The following is an 18651-nucleotide window of genomic DNA, read 5'->3' on the forward strand; positions in this document are numbered from 1 at the left end:
TATAAGAAAATACTGTTAACAATTGTAGCCAACATATTAGATAACCCAGATGAAATGGGAAAATTCCTAGAAACACAAATTCCCACATCTGATTCAAGAAGAAATAGAAAATCTCAATAGACCTATAATAAGATTACATCAATAATCAAAAAATTCTCAACAAAGAAAAACCCGTACCAGAAGGCTTCACTGGTGAATCTATCAAACATTTAAAGAAGTAACACCAATCCTTAAACGCTTCCCCCCAAATTGAGGAAGAACATTTCCTAACTCATTTTATGACACCAGTGTTACCTTGATACCAAAGCCAGACAAAGACATCACGAAAAAAGTGCAAAAATCCCCAGTGAAATACTAGCAAACTGAATCTAGCAGCATGTTAAAAGGATTATTCACCATGATCAAGTGGGATTTATCAAAGGAATACAAGGATTATTTGATACATGAAAATCAATCACTATAATACACACTATTAATTGAATAAAGGGGGATAAAAACCTAATAATCATCTCAATTGATGCAGAAAAAGCATTTGAGAAAGCCCAACTCTCTTCCATGATTAAAAAAAAAAAATTCCTAAGAAATTTAGAAGGGAAATTTATCAATCTGAAATAAAGGGCATCTATGAAACGCCACAGCTGACATACTTAATGGGGAAGGATAAAAGCTTTCCCCCAGTATCAGGAACAAGACAAAGATGTCTGCTCTTGCCACTGCTATTCAACATTGTATTGGAAGTTCTAGCCAGGGCAGTTAGGAAAGAAAAAGAAAGAAAAGCATTCAACTTGGAAAGTAAGGATTAAAACTCTTTCTATTCACAGATGACATTATCTTACATATAGAAAATTCTAAAATATCCACACAAAAACTATTAGAGCTAACAAAGGAATTCAGCAGAGTTGCAGGAGGGGATACATGATCAACATACAAAAATCAGTTGTATATTTATACACTAGCAATGAACAATCTGAAAATGAAATTAAGAAAACAATCCCATTTATAATAATATCAAAAAGAATAAAATACTTAAGGATAAATTTAACCAAGGTGGTGTAAGACCTATACACTGAAAAATACAAAATACCTTCTGCTCATGGATTGGAAGACTTAGTATTGTTGAGATGGCAGTACTCTGCAAATTGATCTGCAGATTCAATCCAGTCCCTATCAAAATTCCAACTGTCTTTTTGCAGGTATAGACAAGCTGATTCTAAAATTCACATGGAATTGCAAGGGACTGGTCCCCAAATAGCCAAAAGAGTCTTAGAAAAAGACAAAAAAGTCAGGGAACCCAAACTTCTTTACTTCAAAACTACAAACAAAGCTACAGTAATTCAAACTGTGATACTGGTATAAAGACAGACATATAGACCCATGGAATAAAATTGAGAAGTAAACCTAAACATCTATGCTCAACTGACTTTTGACAAGGGTGCCAGGACCATTCAATTGGGAAATAATTTTCTCTTCAACAAATAGTGCAGGGACAGCTGGATCTCCACAAACTAAGGGATAAAGTTGGATCCTTACCTCACATCATATACAAAAATTAACTCAAAATAGATCAAAGAACTAAATGTAAGAGCTAAAACTAGTAAAATCTTAGAAGAAAACATAGGAATAGTTATCACCTTGGATTTGGCAATGGATTCTTAGATATGCTACCAAAAGCACAAGCAACAACAAAAAATAGATAAATTCTTCATCAAAGGACTTCATCAAAATTAAAACTTCTGTGTTTCAAAAGACATTATCAAGAAAGTAAAGACACAACCCACAGAATGAGAGAAAATATTTGCAAATCCTCTGATAGAAGCCTAATATCCATGATACATAAAGAACTCTTACAATTCACCAAGAAAAAGAACCCAATTTTAAAAATGCGCAAAAGACTTGAACAGACATTTCTCCAACAAATATATACAAATGGCCAACAAACACATGAAAAGATGCTCAGCATCGCTAGTCATTAGGTAAATGCAACTTAAAGCCACAATGAGATATGACTTCACACCTAGTATGATGGCTATAATCAAAAAGACTGATGTTGGTGAGGATGTGGAAAAACTGAAACCCTGTGTGTTCATTGCTGGTGGGACTGTAAAGTGGTACAGCTGCTGTGCAAAAACAGTCTGGTGGTTCCTCCAAAACTTAGACACAGTTATCAGTTGACTCAGCAATTCCAGCCCTAGTTATAGACCCAAGAGAAATGAAAACGTATATCCACACAAAAGCTTATATGCAAATGTTCATAGCAGTATTATTCATAATATCCAAAAAGTGCAAACAACTCAAATGTCCATCAATTGAATAGGTGAATAAAATGTGGTTCATCTATACAATGGAATATCATTCAGCCATAAAAGGGAACAGAGTACTGATACACATTACAACATGAGAGAACCTTGAAAACTCTACGCTAAGTGAAAAAAGAGTCAGACACAAAAGACCACATATTGTATAATTCAATTTATATGAAATGTCCAGAATAGGCAAGTCCATAGAGACAGAAATACTACTGGTTTCCAAAGGATGGTGGGAGAGGGAATGGGAAATACCTGCTTAATAGGTACAGGGTTTCTTTTGGGGATGATGATAATGTTCTGGAATTAGAGAGTAGTGATTGCACAACATTTTGAAGTGACTGAATTTGTAGTTTAAAATGGTTAAAATTTTGGATTTTATATTATGTGAATTTTACATAGAAATTTTTTAAAAAAAACTTTAATGTGCCCATGAATCCTCTGGGGATCTCATTAAAAAGTAGATTTTGATTCAGGAGGCCAAGGTGTGTCCCGAATTCTGCATTTCTGATAAGCTCCCAGGTGATGCCACTGCTGTTCATCTGTGGCCATGTTTTGAGCAGGATTCTTGGCCTTATCTCTGTGCCCCATCAGCTCCTATAAATAAGGAGAGCAGAAGCACAGACTCACCAGGGGCTCCCAGGTCTGAGCCTGCAGGTGAATGTGGGCCTAAGGGCATGAAAGTAGATGGAGAAGGGGCTGTAGCTATAGAGGTCACTGACAGAGACACAGAGGGGACCAAAGAAGTAGCTTTTATTGTGCACAAAGCTGAGGAAGGAAGGCCAGAATGCACGGCTCTGTTCTCAGAAGAAAGCTGTCTGACAGGTACATCACGTCAGCTGCCGGGCTCCTCCGCCTCCCGTGCCCAGGAGGGATCTGAAAGAAAGGGAGTAGCCTTGGAGTGGGCAAGCAGAGGGTGCTGAAGGCTTCCTTACTGCCCCTCCCAGTCCCCAGGGAACTCCTGTTCCAGGAAACACAGGGCTCCAGGAGGGAGCAGGGTGGCAATCCCTCCACTGCCTGATCAGAGGATGCCAGTCTTCCCTGAGAGGGTGTTATGCTGCCACAGAATTGGTTCCTTGGAAGGGAGATGAAAGGAGCCAAGGAGGTTTGAGGCATGAAAAGGGCCAGCAGAGGACACAGCTGCTCTGTGTCAGGGTGATGCTGAGAGTGGCCCTCAGGTGAATGGGGCCAGCTCTTCCAGGAGCCCCGAGCTGTGGCTGTGGCAACCCCCAGGGTGGGGGTAGGGGCAGAGAACACTTAGGGTGAGGTGAGGTGGATGCTTTCCCACTTCTGTCCCAGGTGGAGCTGGAGCCGCTCCTAGCTTGTCAGGGCTACACCTGTGTGGTGGATCAGCCATCCCTATCCTGCTTGCCCAGCCCCAGACGCTATAGTCTCTGCTACCTGAGCTGCTCACCCTCTCCAAAGAGGTCAGGGGTCAGGTTGAAGGGTCCTGGGGGCAGGTTCCAGGCCAGCTCCTCCAGCTGACCCAGCAGGCCTTTCACTTCTGCCTCCAGGTGCTCCACCGTCTTCTCCACCATCTAGAGCAAGGAGAGATGGGAGCCGGGTGGGGGTGGGGGAGGGGCAGGGTGAGTGGAGGACAAGAGTGGTGCCAAGTCCTGCTTAATCAGCCACATCCTAAGGAGCACCTGGAGGACCACTGGGGTGCAGTGGGGACAGAACTGAGTGACAGGCAACCTGGGACCTCCTCATTCAGGTTTTGCCCCTACCTACCTTCCAGTTCCCCCGATGACAAAAATCCTAGGAGCTCTCTCTCTAAGGTCACTCTGGCACTCTGCAGTTTTAGAGGTTTGGCCTGGAGCGAGTCTGAGATCCCCTTTTCCCTTTCAGGACTTTGTCACTGCGAGCTAACATTCCTTTTGTTGCCCTGCCCCCAGGTGGCAACCCTGCCAAATGACAGGTTTGGGATTTGGAAATTTTCTTTATTCGGGGTTCTTAACTTTTTTTGTGAATGAACCCCATTAGCAGTCTGATGAAACCTACAGACCCCTTCTCAGAAAATGCTTTAACTGAAAAAATAAAATATAGGATTTATAAGAACAGCCATTGCATCAAAGTATTATTCAAATATTAAAAGTTAAAATATTTAAAAGTTATTTTATTGAGGTCATAGTGGCTTGTAATTGTGTAACTTTCAGGTGTACATTATGATATTTCAGTTTCTGTATAGACTATCGTGTTCACCACCAGTAGTCTAGTTTTTATCCCAAAATTAAATTTTTGAGGTAAAAAATTTAACTCACTACATAACATGATCTAGCATCAGATCTAACAGCCACCATAATTTTGACATACTTATGAGAATGAATGATATGTTGAGATATTCATAAAAACTATAATTGGAAGAAATTACCTGATTTCTATCAATGACAAAGTCACGGTGCTGTAATTACTACTACGGTTTGTTGTCTGCATTTAGAATGAATGGGAATGCTAAATTTCAGTTAAAGTTTTATGAAATAAACTGGAATTTTCACCCGCACAAGTTTGGGGACCACAGGTTACAAACCGTGGCTATATAACAACACTAAGGGAATGAATTTCCACTTCTCCAGTAATTGTGTGGAGATCTCTGGCTTGGTATGAGCAAGAGCCCCAGAAGAGGCAGCTCTGTTGGTGGCTGGTCAGCTTAACAACCGAGGTAGGGCAGGGAGATGGTTAACATGGTGGCCAGAAAGCAGGATTGGCCTAGATTTCCCCGATTTTCCAAAGGAAGGTTGGCCTCAGCCCTATAAAGCCTGAAGCCTGGCAGGTGGTCCTAAAGCTGCATGTCCTCCCCGGTCACCCTTATTACCTCCTCTATGATGTGTAAACGGCTGTGGACAGCCAGGTGTCTGTCACACCTGGGGCTCCGAGCTAGGTCTCCGTGGGAGGGGATGAGGGGTTCTGCAGCTGTGGGAAAACAAGTCTTGTCACTGTGGGGCCCTCAGTTTCCCTGTAACACTGGAGACTCCTGTAAAGCACTGGGCTCAAGTGAGGTGGGTCCTGAAAACATCACAAAGAGAAGCAAAGGAAGGCTCAGTGTGGGTCAGGGTGTGAGTGTGGGGCTCCCCTAATCACTCCCTTATCTCTATGGCCATGGTCACCTGGAGACCCAGGTGGGCTTCCTCAAGGAGCTGCTGCCTGAACTGGGTAAGGTAAGGAAGGGAGGAAAGGTCTCAGCCAGGGAGAATGGCATGTGCAAAGATAGGGAGGCATGAAATAGCATGGCTCAGTGTATAAACCCTCAGGGAGTTTGGAGTGGCTGCAAAGTACAGGGTGGGTGGGAGATGAGACTGGAGAGGTGGGTCTTAGAAATGAAGCCAAAGGCCCTAATAAACCAATCATGATGCTGGTTTTGGGGGTTATTTTAACAGAAGAATGACATAGTCATATATGAGTTTTTAAAATACAGGGAGTGAATTGGAGGGATTTGTCTTTGAAGAAGGAAAGTTACTGCAGTAATAAAGTAAGAAGTGACGAAAGGAAGCAGTAGCAGGAGGAATAGAGAGTAAGGAAATATTCTAGTAGAAGCATTGACATTGGTGACCAGTTAGTACTATCGACATTTGATGAGTGCTTACTATGTACCACATAGTGGGCTAAACAAATGTGTTAACTCAGTCAACCTCTACAACAGCCTATTATTATCCCCAATTTACATGTAAGGAAATCGATTCACAGAGGGATGAAATGATATGTCCAAAGTCACACAGCTGGTAAGCAGAGAATCTGAAGTTCAACCTGTTCAACTCTTGACTCATCATTTTTCTCCCTACGTTGGTTCTTCCCTGGTTCTTCCTGGCACCACCAACCCTCATACCAGAAGTCTTAGAGCCCTGGTCCCGAACTCAGGTTTCAGAGTTGGTGGCTCTGAGATGCTGGCAGGGCATCAGAGTTGGCTGGAACCTTGAAGAACCTCCAAGAATCTTGGAAGGAGGATGCTGTCTCAGAAACAAAGAGAAGCAAAGAGCTTTACAGAGGATGAAGCAGCCAACGCGGCCTAAAGCAGCAGGGAGGTCTAGAAAGATAAGGACCAAAAAACATAGCAACAGCAAAGTCACTGCTAAATTCTACCCCAGCACTTTTAGTGGAGTTGTGGAAGAAAGCAAAGTTTAGACTGCAGTGGGATGAGAAGGAAAATGTTTTCATGAAGCTTGGCTGTGAAACAAGGGAGCTCACATCACAAGGTCCACACAAGTGTTTATCGTTGTCATTTCTGGTTTTTTAAGCAGTGAAGAAACACAACCATGCTTATAGCCTGAGGAACAGGAAGAAGACTGGAGAACTGAAGGAATGCATTTCCTGAAGGGATGAGAGGCCAAGGAATCCAGAAATGATGGTGGGGGTATAGGAAAAACATGGAAGGAAGAGAGAGAGAATGCAGCAAAAATGGGTAAAAAAGTTCTGCTCCAAGATCTCTAAGGTCCAAAAAGTTGAGTGACTTCCCACCTGATGGCCTCTATTCACTCTGTAAAGTAAGAGGGGCTTCATCTGCTGAAAATTCATGGAGAGTTAGGAAGGAGGAGAGCTAGTTGTTAAATTTTCAGAAATTCTGTGCGTGGGTTGTTAAATACAGCCACTAAAATGGGAGTCTTGGTGAGAGCATTTACACCATAAAAAGTGGCAAGTGTCTTTTTCTTTTTTTTTAGAGCCAGTTTATCAGCACACCACTGGGTTGGGGGCTTGAATAAAGAGATGGCTCCAAAAGGGGATGAAGGGAACAGGAGGCAGTATAGGACTGTGCGGGATGACCTGACATCAGTGAGGAACTTTGGAAGTGCTATTCCTCCCCTAGCAGCTTCGCAGGCTGGGTGTAGAGCAGCAAAGACAGATGGCTGGATGGAGCTAAAACCTGAGAGTCTGCAGGATGAGTGTGGTGGAGGGTAAGAGCACAAAAGCATTGATTTGACCAGCAATGGTTTAAGGGGATGAGCTCTGGAGCTTAGCTTGGATAAGGAAGGAAAGGAGGCCAATTGGAGGGCCACTAAGTTGGGAGAAGTGATGAGATGATGGAGGTAACAGAAGGAACAGTGGTAATGGATACTGCAGTTTTAGCTTTTCGAGATGGAGCAACCTCATAGTGACAGTATCAAGATTGTAGCCATGGATGCGGACATCTGAAGCAGAATGGAGGTAAGACTTATTGGGTTCAATCTTTCTAGATGCAAAATTCTTGTAACTGTAAGGCCTTGGTATTGGTTGGTTTGCTCAAAGTGACATATAAAGTTGCCCAGAAGGGTGGCAGGTCTTAAGGTAAGGACAGAGATGGTGATCCATTTTGCTGGTGATGATGTGTCACTCTGAGAGGTTGAGTAACTTGCCCAAGGTCACACAATCAGTAAATGACTGGACCCCAAGCACCCTGGCCTTCTCCTGACTTCACTTGAGCAATCTGGCCTTCTGGAACTCTGCCAGAGTCCCCCTGGCCTGCGATTCTCTAGATCCTAGCTCTTCCACTCAGGGGTGAGAACCAAGAGCAGGGACAAAACTTCCTTCCACTCTAAGCATCTTTTGTGGAGAACAATTTGTTTTTTTACATTCTCCTTTTCATTATTTCCCTCCACTGAACTTAGAAAAGCCTCTTCAAAAGACAATGGGCTTCTTGTTGACTTTGGGGAAGGAAGGGGACATTATAATGGCACTTTGGTTTTTTTTTAAAAGGGAGTCTTTTAGAGATCTATACTAAAATATTTACAGATGAAACGCTATGATGTCCTGGATTTACTTCAAAATAATCCAGGCCTGGGAGTGGGAGGAGGCATGGGTAGGTACATAGAGCAAATAAGATTGGCCAAGATTGGTAATTGTTAAAATTGGGTAATGGGGGACATGGAATCATTATTCTCTCTATCTTTGTATATATGGTTTGAAATATCTATAACAAAAGCCAGTTGTCTGATAGGATTGTTAGCAAAAAGCGGAAGTCATCATGGGCTGCATGCATTGATATAAAATGTTCAGGACAAGGGAGGGTGGTGATCTGAGAGACCCCACTTGGAGGGCTGTGCTCCATTCTGGGCCATACATTGTGAGAAGGCCTTTGACAGACAGGAGCAGGTGTAGAGGTGCCATGGTGAAGGGACTCCAAATTTTGACTCATTTCTCTCAGCTGAAAGAACAGGGGTGCTCAGCCTGGAGAGGAAAGATGGAGAAGGCAGGAAGAGTTGTTCTCACTCACAGGGAGGGCTGTCTGAGAAGATGGGGGTCTGTCTCAACATGGATCTGTGTTCACACATACCCTTTGCAGGCTCCGCCCAGGGGCCTTTGGCCAAACTTTTCCCCTGAGCCTCACTACCCTCTCTAAACTACGCTTTTCCCCTCAAAGCTCCCCCAGCTTAGGCCAAGAGCAAGCAATGTGACCTTGCCGGCCAAGTGGGGATCTGCCAGCTTTGTAAGTCACGAATGACATGAATCTGCTCCTCTCCATTGGCCCAAAACATCATGTTCTCTACATTCTTCGATGAGGTCTAACTTGGCTCCAAAACCCCTCCAGGGAAAAGTCTGGGCTGAGGTTGCGCTCCACATCACACAGCACTAATCCTTTACATCTGGACAGAACTGTGCCCTGCGCTCCACTGCACAACTGTCCATGAGCTCATCCAGTCCTCCTGACAAGCTCATCTGAGAGAGAAAGCTGGGGGCAGGACCAGGGACCCCACAACCATCCTGCACTGCTGCTCCCTCCCCTACACATATCCTCATGGCATTGACCTCAACTCATGACGGCAGAAAATACACTGGAGACACTGTTCTCAGCCTGGCTTGGCCACTAATTGGTGGAGGCCTGTGGAAACTTCCTTCTCCCTGAGGCTCTGCTGCCTCCTCTGTAATACAGGGTGGGGTAGGCTCGAGACACTGCCACCCACATGTAGTTCACGATTCTGCTATCTTTCAAAGCCTACTGAGAGGCCTCAAAAATTAGCTGCAAGGACAGAACTGGGATGAGTCAAAGACAAGTTTCTTCTTAGGCCAGAAGCTCCAGCAAGGCAAGACCTGGGTGTCACACACACACACACACACACACACTAATGCCTGCTTTACGGGACTTTTGGAAAGCTCAAACAATAGTAGGAGTGGGGAAAGCTGAAGGATTACCATGACCAACCTTGAGCAGCCAAAGCTGTGGTTTCTGTGTTCCTTCTTTCCTTTGCTCCCACCCTCCGTGCCCTGGCCAGTTGGGAAATGGACTTTCTTGGATGCTGGGTTGTTTTCCCTGGCCTGCCTCCCGTTCAGGGCCTGTGTGCACCCTGGATGGCAGCCATGGGTGGAACATTGTGCACTAGGGAGAGCAGGCTACTGGTGGAAGCCAGAGGCCCAGGCAGAGGTGCTAGAGCCCAGAGGCCCAGGTGGAGGTGCTGGGATAACTTCTCTAGTTAAAGAGACATGGCCACTGCGTCCTGGTCCTCAGAGGTGGGAAGTACAGCCCCCTCCCACTCATAGGCATAGAAGACCTTTTGTATTTGGGACCCAAACACTAAGAAGGTGCCTACAACTCAAATGATTTCTGCCATGCTGGATGATGACAAATACTTTCTCGGTGGTGACCCTGAGGCGTGCTGCTGTGCCTCCTGAATCATCAAAGACATAATCTATTCCACCAGGAACAATTGTCACTTTGGGGTTAATTATATTTGACCACATTCAATATAAGAGAATAATAAACTTTACCACATTCAATATTTGTATTAAAATTTATGATTTATTCAAAACTATCAGTGGTTTTTTTTTTGTTTTTTGTTTTTTTAACTAGAAGAATACTATTTTTAAACAATTATATGAAGAACTCCAATCTGTGGAAATGCTCTGGCTGAAACAGGAGAGAGACCCTCGAGCCCCCAAAGAGAGAGCTCAGATTCTGAGGCACATTTTTGTTTCTTTTTGTTCCATTCTGTTAGAGACAAGTCCTATCTCCCTCAGTCTCGCGTCATTTTCCAGATGTGGATTTGAGCCCAGCTGACCAGTCTGAGAGCTTACCAATGTCCTTCCAATACATTCAGTATCTGGTTAAGTTAGTATTTTGCTTAGGATACAAACCAGACAGTTGTACAAAGAACTCCCCTCGATTACAGACGTTTTTTATTTCTTTCTCATGTATTGGTTCAGAGGTAGACTGGCTGGTGGTCAGGGCTGGCAGGCAGCTCCTTGAGTCTGTATAGAATCCAGATTCCTTCTATCTTGGAATACTGTTTTTTTAATCCACTGGGTTAAAATGTACTACTAGAACACTCCAAAATTCCACAATATTGAGAAGGTCTAAACAGCCATCCAGGATAAACCTCTCTCCACGTGCTGTGAAAGAACACAAGACTGGGAGTGGGAGACGCAGTCCCAACTCCACTGCTTACTGACTGTGCTCTCTGCCTCTCACTCAGCTTCCTCATCTGTGAGGGACCTGCTCTGCCCTGTCTACCTTGAGGGACTGCTGTGCTGATCAAAGGGGATCCTACCCTTGAAGATGCCTTGGAATTGCCAAGTGATGTGCAAACACCATGGAAAGCATTTACCAGGTGAGCTGAAGACTGAGCAAGGCAGTGAAAGCCCCCAGGGCGCCGACTCTCCACATGGAGCCAGTGCTCCTTGCTAGATCACTGTGATCAGGTCTCCCCAAGATGGGGAAGTGTCTGCTCTAGGACTAATCCCGTGCAGGGATCCAAGGGACGCTTGGCAGGGGCTCCTGCAACAAGTGCACAAAGGGCTGAGTGCTGACCTGGCTTTCTGGGCTCTGTTACAAGCCAATCCCACTTGCTGGATCCTTGGTTTCTTCACCTTGAGAATAGGCACAACCATACTCTATATTCAAAGTTACTTTTGATTTGTGATCACTAATTACATGCTAGGCTTTGTGTTGCGTGCTGACATGATCTCATTTAATTTGATCCGTGAGCTCAGTACCTCCTTTTTTACAGATTAGAAAACCAAAGATCAAAGAGATTGAGTAACATGCCCAAGATTTCACAGGTAGGAGGTGGTGGGGACAGAATTTAAATATACCTGCTAGACACTGTCTATACTGTGTCCTGGCAATCATGTGAACTTGTATAAGTTAAGGGCTTCCCATCTTGGGGTCTCAGCTGCCTGCTCTGTAAATAAGGATCTGGACAGGTATGGGCAAAGGGGACCTGCACACATGACACCTTTGCAGCTGTCTGGAGGCCCTATAAGAACCCAAATAGTGTGCCTTGGGTCAAATTATCTTTGGGTGGTTCATTCCCCACAACATCCATTTTTGTAAACAGAAATGCTGTGATCCTCATCACAGCCCTTCAGCATCTTCCCCTTTCACCCAAAGCAAAAAAACAGAATTCCAATACAGGACAGACGTCCACGGGGACTTGCAGCAGCAGTGGACAGTGAGAGCTTCCCTGATGGGCCCCAAGGCATGGGTGAGAATGGTTACACTGGTTAAAAGGACAAGGCTCTAGGCTTTCAGATCCCTCTGACAGCAAAATAGGAAAGGGACTTAGCTGAAGCCTTAACTTAAAAAAAAGTCTGTACAAGTAACACAAAACAGTTTGCTTCATGCAATACATAAAGAGCTTTTGCAAATCAATATGAAAAATCCCAATACCAAAATTAAAATGTCTAAGACAATTTGCACAGATTAGTAGAAATGACCAATATGCATTTGAAGGAAAAGTCTAACTTAAGGAATAATCAAAGAAATGCGAATTAAAGCAATAAAGACCATTCTTGCAAAAAAAAAAAATCTAACTGGAATTAGATCAAGCTTCTAGATCTATAAGCAATACAGGGGAGAGAAGAACATTTAAATGTCACCTAGGGGATGTAATCAGCTCAAATCTAATTGTGGAAAACTTTACAGGACAAATTACCCAGTTTCTTCAACAAATAAATTGTTTTAAAAAAAGGGGAAAAGAGAACTTACATATTAAAAGAAACTTAGACATATCAAACAAAAGCAATGCACGCACCTTATTTGGATCAAACAAACCAAATATAAAAACATATGACACAATCAGGGATACTTGAACTCTGATTGCACATTTGATAATGCTAAGGAATTATTGTTCATTTTTAGGGTGTGATAATGGTACTGCAGTTATGCTTATTAAAAGATTATTTATCTTTTAGAGATACATAAGGAAATATTTATAGATGAAAATATATGATGCCTGGAATTTCCTCTAAAACAATCTGAGGGAGAGGAGGGAGGGTGGGAATTGTAGATGAATAGACCCTTTTTGAAGAGGGGTGATAGGTACATGGGGCTTCATTATACTATTCTGCTCTTCTATCCAAAAGATTTCATAATCAAAATTTAAGAAAAACAACGGTATATTATCTGAAGTCTGAAAGGTTATACACAAAAATGTGTGACCTCAATGTGAAATTACATTAGTATGTTTATACTTCCTCTTTTTTTTCTTAATGTGTAGCAATGAGCAAGCATAATCAGAAAGAAAATGTTTAAAAACAGTTTTAAATTAAAGTGTATATACCATCTGTGGCCACGGGGCCACGAAGAGCCACTTGTGGGTAGCAGCCAGCTCCTCCCTCTAGGGGAGCACAGATGAAGCTTTGTCCCCTCAGCTCCTGGAGCTGGGGACTCTAGGAGGAGGGTAAGGGAGAGGGAGCAAAAGGGAAGCTCATGCTCTATGGGCCTGGATCTGTGCTGGGCATCATCCCAGCTACTCTTCACAGGCTGTGAGGAAGTGGTTGTTGGTCCTCCCTAACACGTGGAGAAACTGAGAGTCAGAGAGATCAGTGGAGCTGTCTGAGGGGACAAGAGAAGGAGGCTATGTGTTGAGACGTGTTCCATGCTGGGCCCTTTCCTTCTCATCCAATCCTTGAAGTCAGCCCTGTGGGGTGAGTATTATTCTCCCCAACTTACAGAGGATGAAACAGCCTCAGAGAAGTGAAGTGACATCCAAGGTCGCTCAGCACTGGCCTCAATCCTTTCCCTGAGAGCTTACTCCCACAGGTCACTGTGCCCCAAAAGGGACTGGGCACAGGTGAGGGGGGCTCCATCTTAACATAGACACTTCAGCTGGGTGACTCCAGGTTGATGGGGGGCAGCCTGGCTGGGGGCAAGGAGCTGACTGAGAGGGCAGAAGGCCTGGATGCTTGGGGAGACCTCAGCCTTCCTCTCGCCTGCACAGTTGGGATGAGCACCAGTGGTCTCTGGCTGGGGCCTGCACGAGATGCTGGGTAAATGGGAATGTGGCTTGTAAACTCTAAAGTGCTGTGCAGAGTCTTGGGGGTGGGGGTGGAATGAGCACTTGTGTGTACCGTAAGTACATCTGCAGCCATCCTGTCTGAGCCTCACCTGTGAAGGGGCAGCACTAAGACTGCTGTCAGCAGAAGGGAGGGAAGAGAGTGCAAGGCAAGGATCCCAGCCAGGGGAGCACCCAGAGGACCTCTCTCTCCTGTACCCTGTTCCCACGCACCCACCCAAGGCAACTCAGGGGCTCAGGGAAGCTCTCCGGAAGCCTGGAGACTTGCCTCCTCCCCCAGACAGCAGAACCCCCCTAGGCCTCCTGGCAGGTGACCCAGTGGCCTTTCTCCTGGGCCCGCCTGCCTGGTTCCCGACTGGCTGGCTGTGCTAGGCCAGGCCTGGGTAGCTTCCCTGGCAATGCCCAGTAAAACCAGGCCTGGACGCCTCTGCAGGCCTTCTGGATGAAGCTGGCCTGGGGGGCTGCCCCACCCTGTAGACTTGACCTCCCACCCTGTGATCCTTGTCCCTTCCTCTCTCTCCTTGGGCATCGGGTTTCTCCACTCTCTCTCTTTAAGTCTCTCTCAAATCTTTCTCTTTTCCTCAATATCCTCCTTCTCTCTCCTCACCTTCCCTTCTTTTTCTTGCCAGGTTAGTTCCTCTATTTCTTTCCTGGTTGTACCTTTTGCTTCTCAAACTCCTTTTTCTATCTTTCCTCCTTCATAGTTCATACCCATCTGTTTACTTCCAAAGTCTCTTTCTCTCAGCCTCTCCCTTTCTCTCTTTATTCTTCTCTTTCTCCTTTCTCTCTAACTCTCTCTGCCCATCTGCCTTTTTCTCTTTCTTTTTCTGTTTTCTCTTTCTCTCTCTCTCTCTCTCCCCCTCTCTGCATCCCTTTCTCCAGCTTTCTCTCCATCTGGCTCTGTTTCCATCTTCTCCCCTCTCCACCCTCCCTCCCTTCATCTCTCTTGCTCATCCTACCTTGCTCGGCGCAGCTCTCCCCTACCCTCGCCCTCGCCCTCGCCCTCGCCCTCACCCGGCACCCGGATCCCACTCACCGACAAAGGCGCCCGCGGCGCGGAGCAGGGCGAGCCCGGCCAGCGCGCAGAGCAGGGACCACATGGTGCCGGCCCAGCCGAGCGCAGCGCAGCGTCTGCCCCCAGCTGCTCTCCCCAGGATCGCGCCGGGCCCGCCCAGGAGGAAATGCTCTCAGTCCTAGCCAAAATTCCTGGGCGGCTCCCGGCTTTCTGGCTTGAGCGAACCCGCCCCCTCCAGAGGCCCCCTCCGCAATGTGCGGGCAGCGCCGAGCCTAAACACCCCGCAGGCGGAGGGGCCAACGTGTTAGCCTGGGCGCCTGCACAGGAGGGAGCCGCCCTCTGAGTTCCCCGCGCCTCCCGGGATGGGGGCGCAGAAGGGGAGAGAGAGGGGTGAGGGAGTGTGTTCTAGGCGATGGGTCCCGGGGCCCAGGTACTGGTTGTGAGCCCGTTTCATAGATGGGCAGACTGAAGCTTAGAGAGAAGCGCCTTCCTCTGTGTCACCGACAGCTGTGGCACAGGATCTGAACACTGACTGCTTGGAGCATGGAAGCTTTTCTCTCTGTCCACCTGTGACAGCGCCTGGCCCTGAGCAGTAGACTCAAAAGTGGTGTCTGCCTTCTATAGAAACTTATTATTTTGCTAAAGGAGTAATAGTAATGTTAAAAGATACTTTACAAAAAAAAGGTAAAATCATGACTTTCATTCAGATATAAAACGAGCATGTGCTGAAGATTTTAACTCACCATTAATGAGGGAATCAGTAAGAGGTGACAACCAGTCCTACAAACAGACAGAGCTGGAATATTGACACGAATGTGCAAAAGGAGGTAAAACTGGCTTCTTCCACACAGGGAGGGAGGAGAATTAATTGAACCTATAACAGGAATTATCTGCATATCTATAGACAAGAATTATGTTGCATTGCTATTACAGTTTGCCGACTTCTAAAATGGCTCAAAGGCAATGAAAGGCCCAGGCCCTAACTAAATCAGAATCAGAATCAGAGTGTTCAGCAAATACTTAATCTCTGTACTAGATAGTTGTTAGGTAACCTCTGCAGGTGGGAGGAAAGGAAATAATTCTCATGTTCACATATGTCTGCCCTCCAGGAGCTCACAGTCTATTAGCCACCATAATATTAATAAACAGTAGCTAAGCTGTGATGGACTTACTTCTACATACACCACTTCTCTGATCTTCACTGCAACTCCATGAGGGGCACATCATTACATCCATTTTGCAGATCAAGAAATTGAGGCTCAGGGATGTTAAGAACGTTGCCAATAGTCACACAGCTGGTATAATGTGGAGTCAGGATTTGAATCCAGTTTTGCTGTCTCTGCAGACCAGCCCTTAGATAATAATATATACTAGGTCCCTGAGAGCCAGGTTGTATTTTCCATTCTAAGCAAGATCAGAAGAAGAGCTGGGTGGGTTTTTCAGTGAACTTCAAATCGTCCCCACCTCCTTCCAGTTTAGAACACAATAGTCGAATCCTCACCCATGGGACACCCCACCCAACAAGTGTAAAAAAAGTTAAGTTTTAGTGAAAAGAAAAAGCAAGAGCTGCAGCCCCGACGTCTGTGCTGCAGAGCCTGAGTGCCTCACCTGGCTGTAAGCAGAGCGTCTTCACCAGCAAACCCACGAGCATGTCTTTATCCATCAAGGGTCCCCATTAGGTTAACTGGAGTCCTGGCAGATTAAGGCTGCCCCTCTGCCTTCTCTGTTCCTCACTGTGACTATGCAATTGTCCAGTACAGTCACCACACTATCCAGTAATCCTAAATTCTCACTTCCTCCTCCAGGTAATAGCCTTGGGCACAGAAATTCCGGTTCTGAGTCAGCAGATCTTGGGCAGAAAGTTGGATCTAAATTTTTAAAAAGCTCTCATTGAGATTAGGATGCCCAGATGAGCTAGCTCAGAAAAAGTGTTTATTTCAGGAATGCCAAGCATCCCTATGTTCATCACAGCATTTTTCACAATAGCCAAGATGTGGTAGCAACCCAAGTGCCCATCAATGGACAAATGGATAAATAAGATGTGGTATATATACACAATGGAGTAGTACTCAGCCATAAATAAGACAAAATTGTGCCATTTGCAACAACATGGGTGGACCTTGAGGGTATTATGCTAAGCAAAATAAGCCAGACAGAGAAAGACAAATACCAAATGATTTCACTCATATGTGGAAGATAAACAAATGCATAGATAAGGAGAACAGATTAGTGGTTACCAGAGGGGAAGGAGGAGGGGGGAGGGCGAAAGGGATAAAGGGGTACACATGTGTGATGATGGATAAAAACTAGACTATTGGTGGTGAATATAATGCAGTCTATACAGAAACTGAAATATAGTTATGTACTCTTGAAATTTACACAATGTTATAAGCCAATGCGACCTCTATAAAATAATAATAAAAAAAGAATTTCTCACACTGGGTAGTAGGACAGTCCTTGGTAGTTTACCCAGGTGGGAAGTTGTCAAAGAATAGCCAGACCCACAGGGATTCTTGAAGCTCAGAATAAGCAGGCCACCTAATATTTTGAATTTGCAATAAACACAACACATATGCAATACTTTCATATTGTGGTAGAGTCACAAAGTAATACAGCAAACAGAGTAAAACATGAAACTCCTCCCTATCACTAACTCCTCCTGCCCAGTGATTCCAGTCTAGTCCCCTCAGCTTGGTGGACTCTTCCAGTTCCTTGTCTATGCATGCCCTATCTAATACGTATTCAGACACAATTGTATCTACCTGGGATTGAATAATAGATATTTTTGGGATTTGCTTTCACATTAATGCTTATCACAGTCATAACATCAAATCTCTAAGATCATTCTATGTTAATACACTTAAATCCATCTGGTTCTTTTTAAGAGTTCCAAAATATCTCATGAATGTGTGCACCATTATTTGTCCAGACAATCCCCTATTGATGGACATATAGTTTGTTTCCTGTCTTCTCCAATATAAAGCATGCTTTAATGAACATCCTTTTGCATATATCTTTATATACATATTACATACTCATGTATTTCTGAAAGACTAGATTCCTGGAAGAGGAATCATTGAGTCAGAGAGCCTTTTATGTTTTGCTGGGTAGACAAAAACCTCACTAAATCCCTAGGAGGGGCCTGGCACTCAGAGCACTGCTCCAAGACACACCCATCACATTGTAGTCCATGTTGTCCTGCAGGGGTGCTATTTACATAAAATGCTTCTGGAGTGGGAGATCTGAAGTTGTAGATCTAGCAGCCATGTACATTCCCCAACACTGGGTGTTTATCTTTTAAAATTTTGACAATTTGATGAGGAAAAATGTTACTTTCTTGTTTTTATTTACACGCTATTTATTATGAGTGAAGTTGAGCTTTACTCAAATATTTTTTCCTCTTTTCTTTACATATTCTGATTAGTAATCCAATGCTTGTTGTATATGTTGGCAATGTTTTCTTTCATTTTTCCATTGTCTTTAATTTTCTTTGTGGTGTCTTTCATCGTACAAAAGTTTTGGATGTTTGGGTAGCAAAATCTCTCAATGTCTTCTTTTATGGCTTCTAGATTTTACACACTGCTTATGATTTCTCACATCAAGGCCATAAAAATATTTTCCAATATTTTCTTCAAATAGTTTTAAGTTTTTTTAATGGTATAATCTCTAATCCATCTAGAATTTTTTATGGGATTGAGAGGAAAAGTTCAAACAAAATTTTTCCCCCAGTGGACGTCTAAATATTCTAATGCTCCTTGTTGCATAGTCCATTCTTTATCCACTAATTTGAACATAAAATAAATTATTGGTTAGCTATTCATTCCCAAGTGGAGTTCCAGAAAAGTCTTTAGCCATCATGTCTGTCATAAGGTCAAAGAACAAAAATAAAATAACCTTATTTGAATAAATACTGATGAAATTAAGCAGCCGTACCTGCTTAAAAACAACAAACTCTAAGAGTTAGAAATAAAGGAAATAAAGGGAGGTTTCCTTAACAATATAATTACCTTTATCTTAAACAAATAGTTCACATGTACATACAGGAGAAAAGAGAGAGGCATTCTTCATTAAGCCAGGAATGAAGTAAAGATGATACCATCACAATTGTTCATTATCCATGATCTGATCAATGCAATAA

The 18651-nt window shown here is 44.1% G+C and overlaps 1 protein-coding gene across 2 annotated transcripts; it reads right to left on the reverse strand.

Annotated features, from left to right (window-relative positions):
- Positions 1–2454: 2454 nt before the first annotated feature.
- LOC139042332 (placenta-specific protein 9-like) lies at positions 2455–14647 on the reverse strand. 2 transcript variants are annotated; one of them, XM_070500266.1, is made up of 4 exons: positions 14535–14647; positions 5116–5213; positions 3705–3841; positions 2455–3179 (listed from the first exon to the last, which is right to left on the reverse strand). In XM_070500266.1, the coding sequence occupies exons 1-4, from the start codon at positions 14596–14598 to the stop codon at positions 3134–3136; spliced, it is 345 nt and encodes a 114-aa protein (XP_070356367.1). In that variant the 5' UTR covers positions 14599–14647; the 3' UTR covers positions 2455–3133. The 2 variants fall into 2 exon arrangements, with proteins under 2 accessions (XP_070356367.1, XP_070356368.1); XM_070500267.1 differs by having other exon boundaries at positions 3718–3841; positions 14535–14625.
- Between the last annotated feature and the right edge of the window lie 4004 nt (positions 14648–18651).

Source organism: Equus asinus, chromosome 28, assembly GCF_041296235.1.
Source record: "Equus asinus isolate D_3611 breed Donkey chromosome 28, EquAss-T2T_v2, whole genome shotgun sequence".
Lineage (NCBI taxonomy): Eukaryota > Metazoa > Chordata > Mammalia > Perissodactyla > Equidae > Equus > Equus asinus.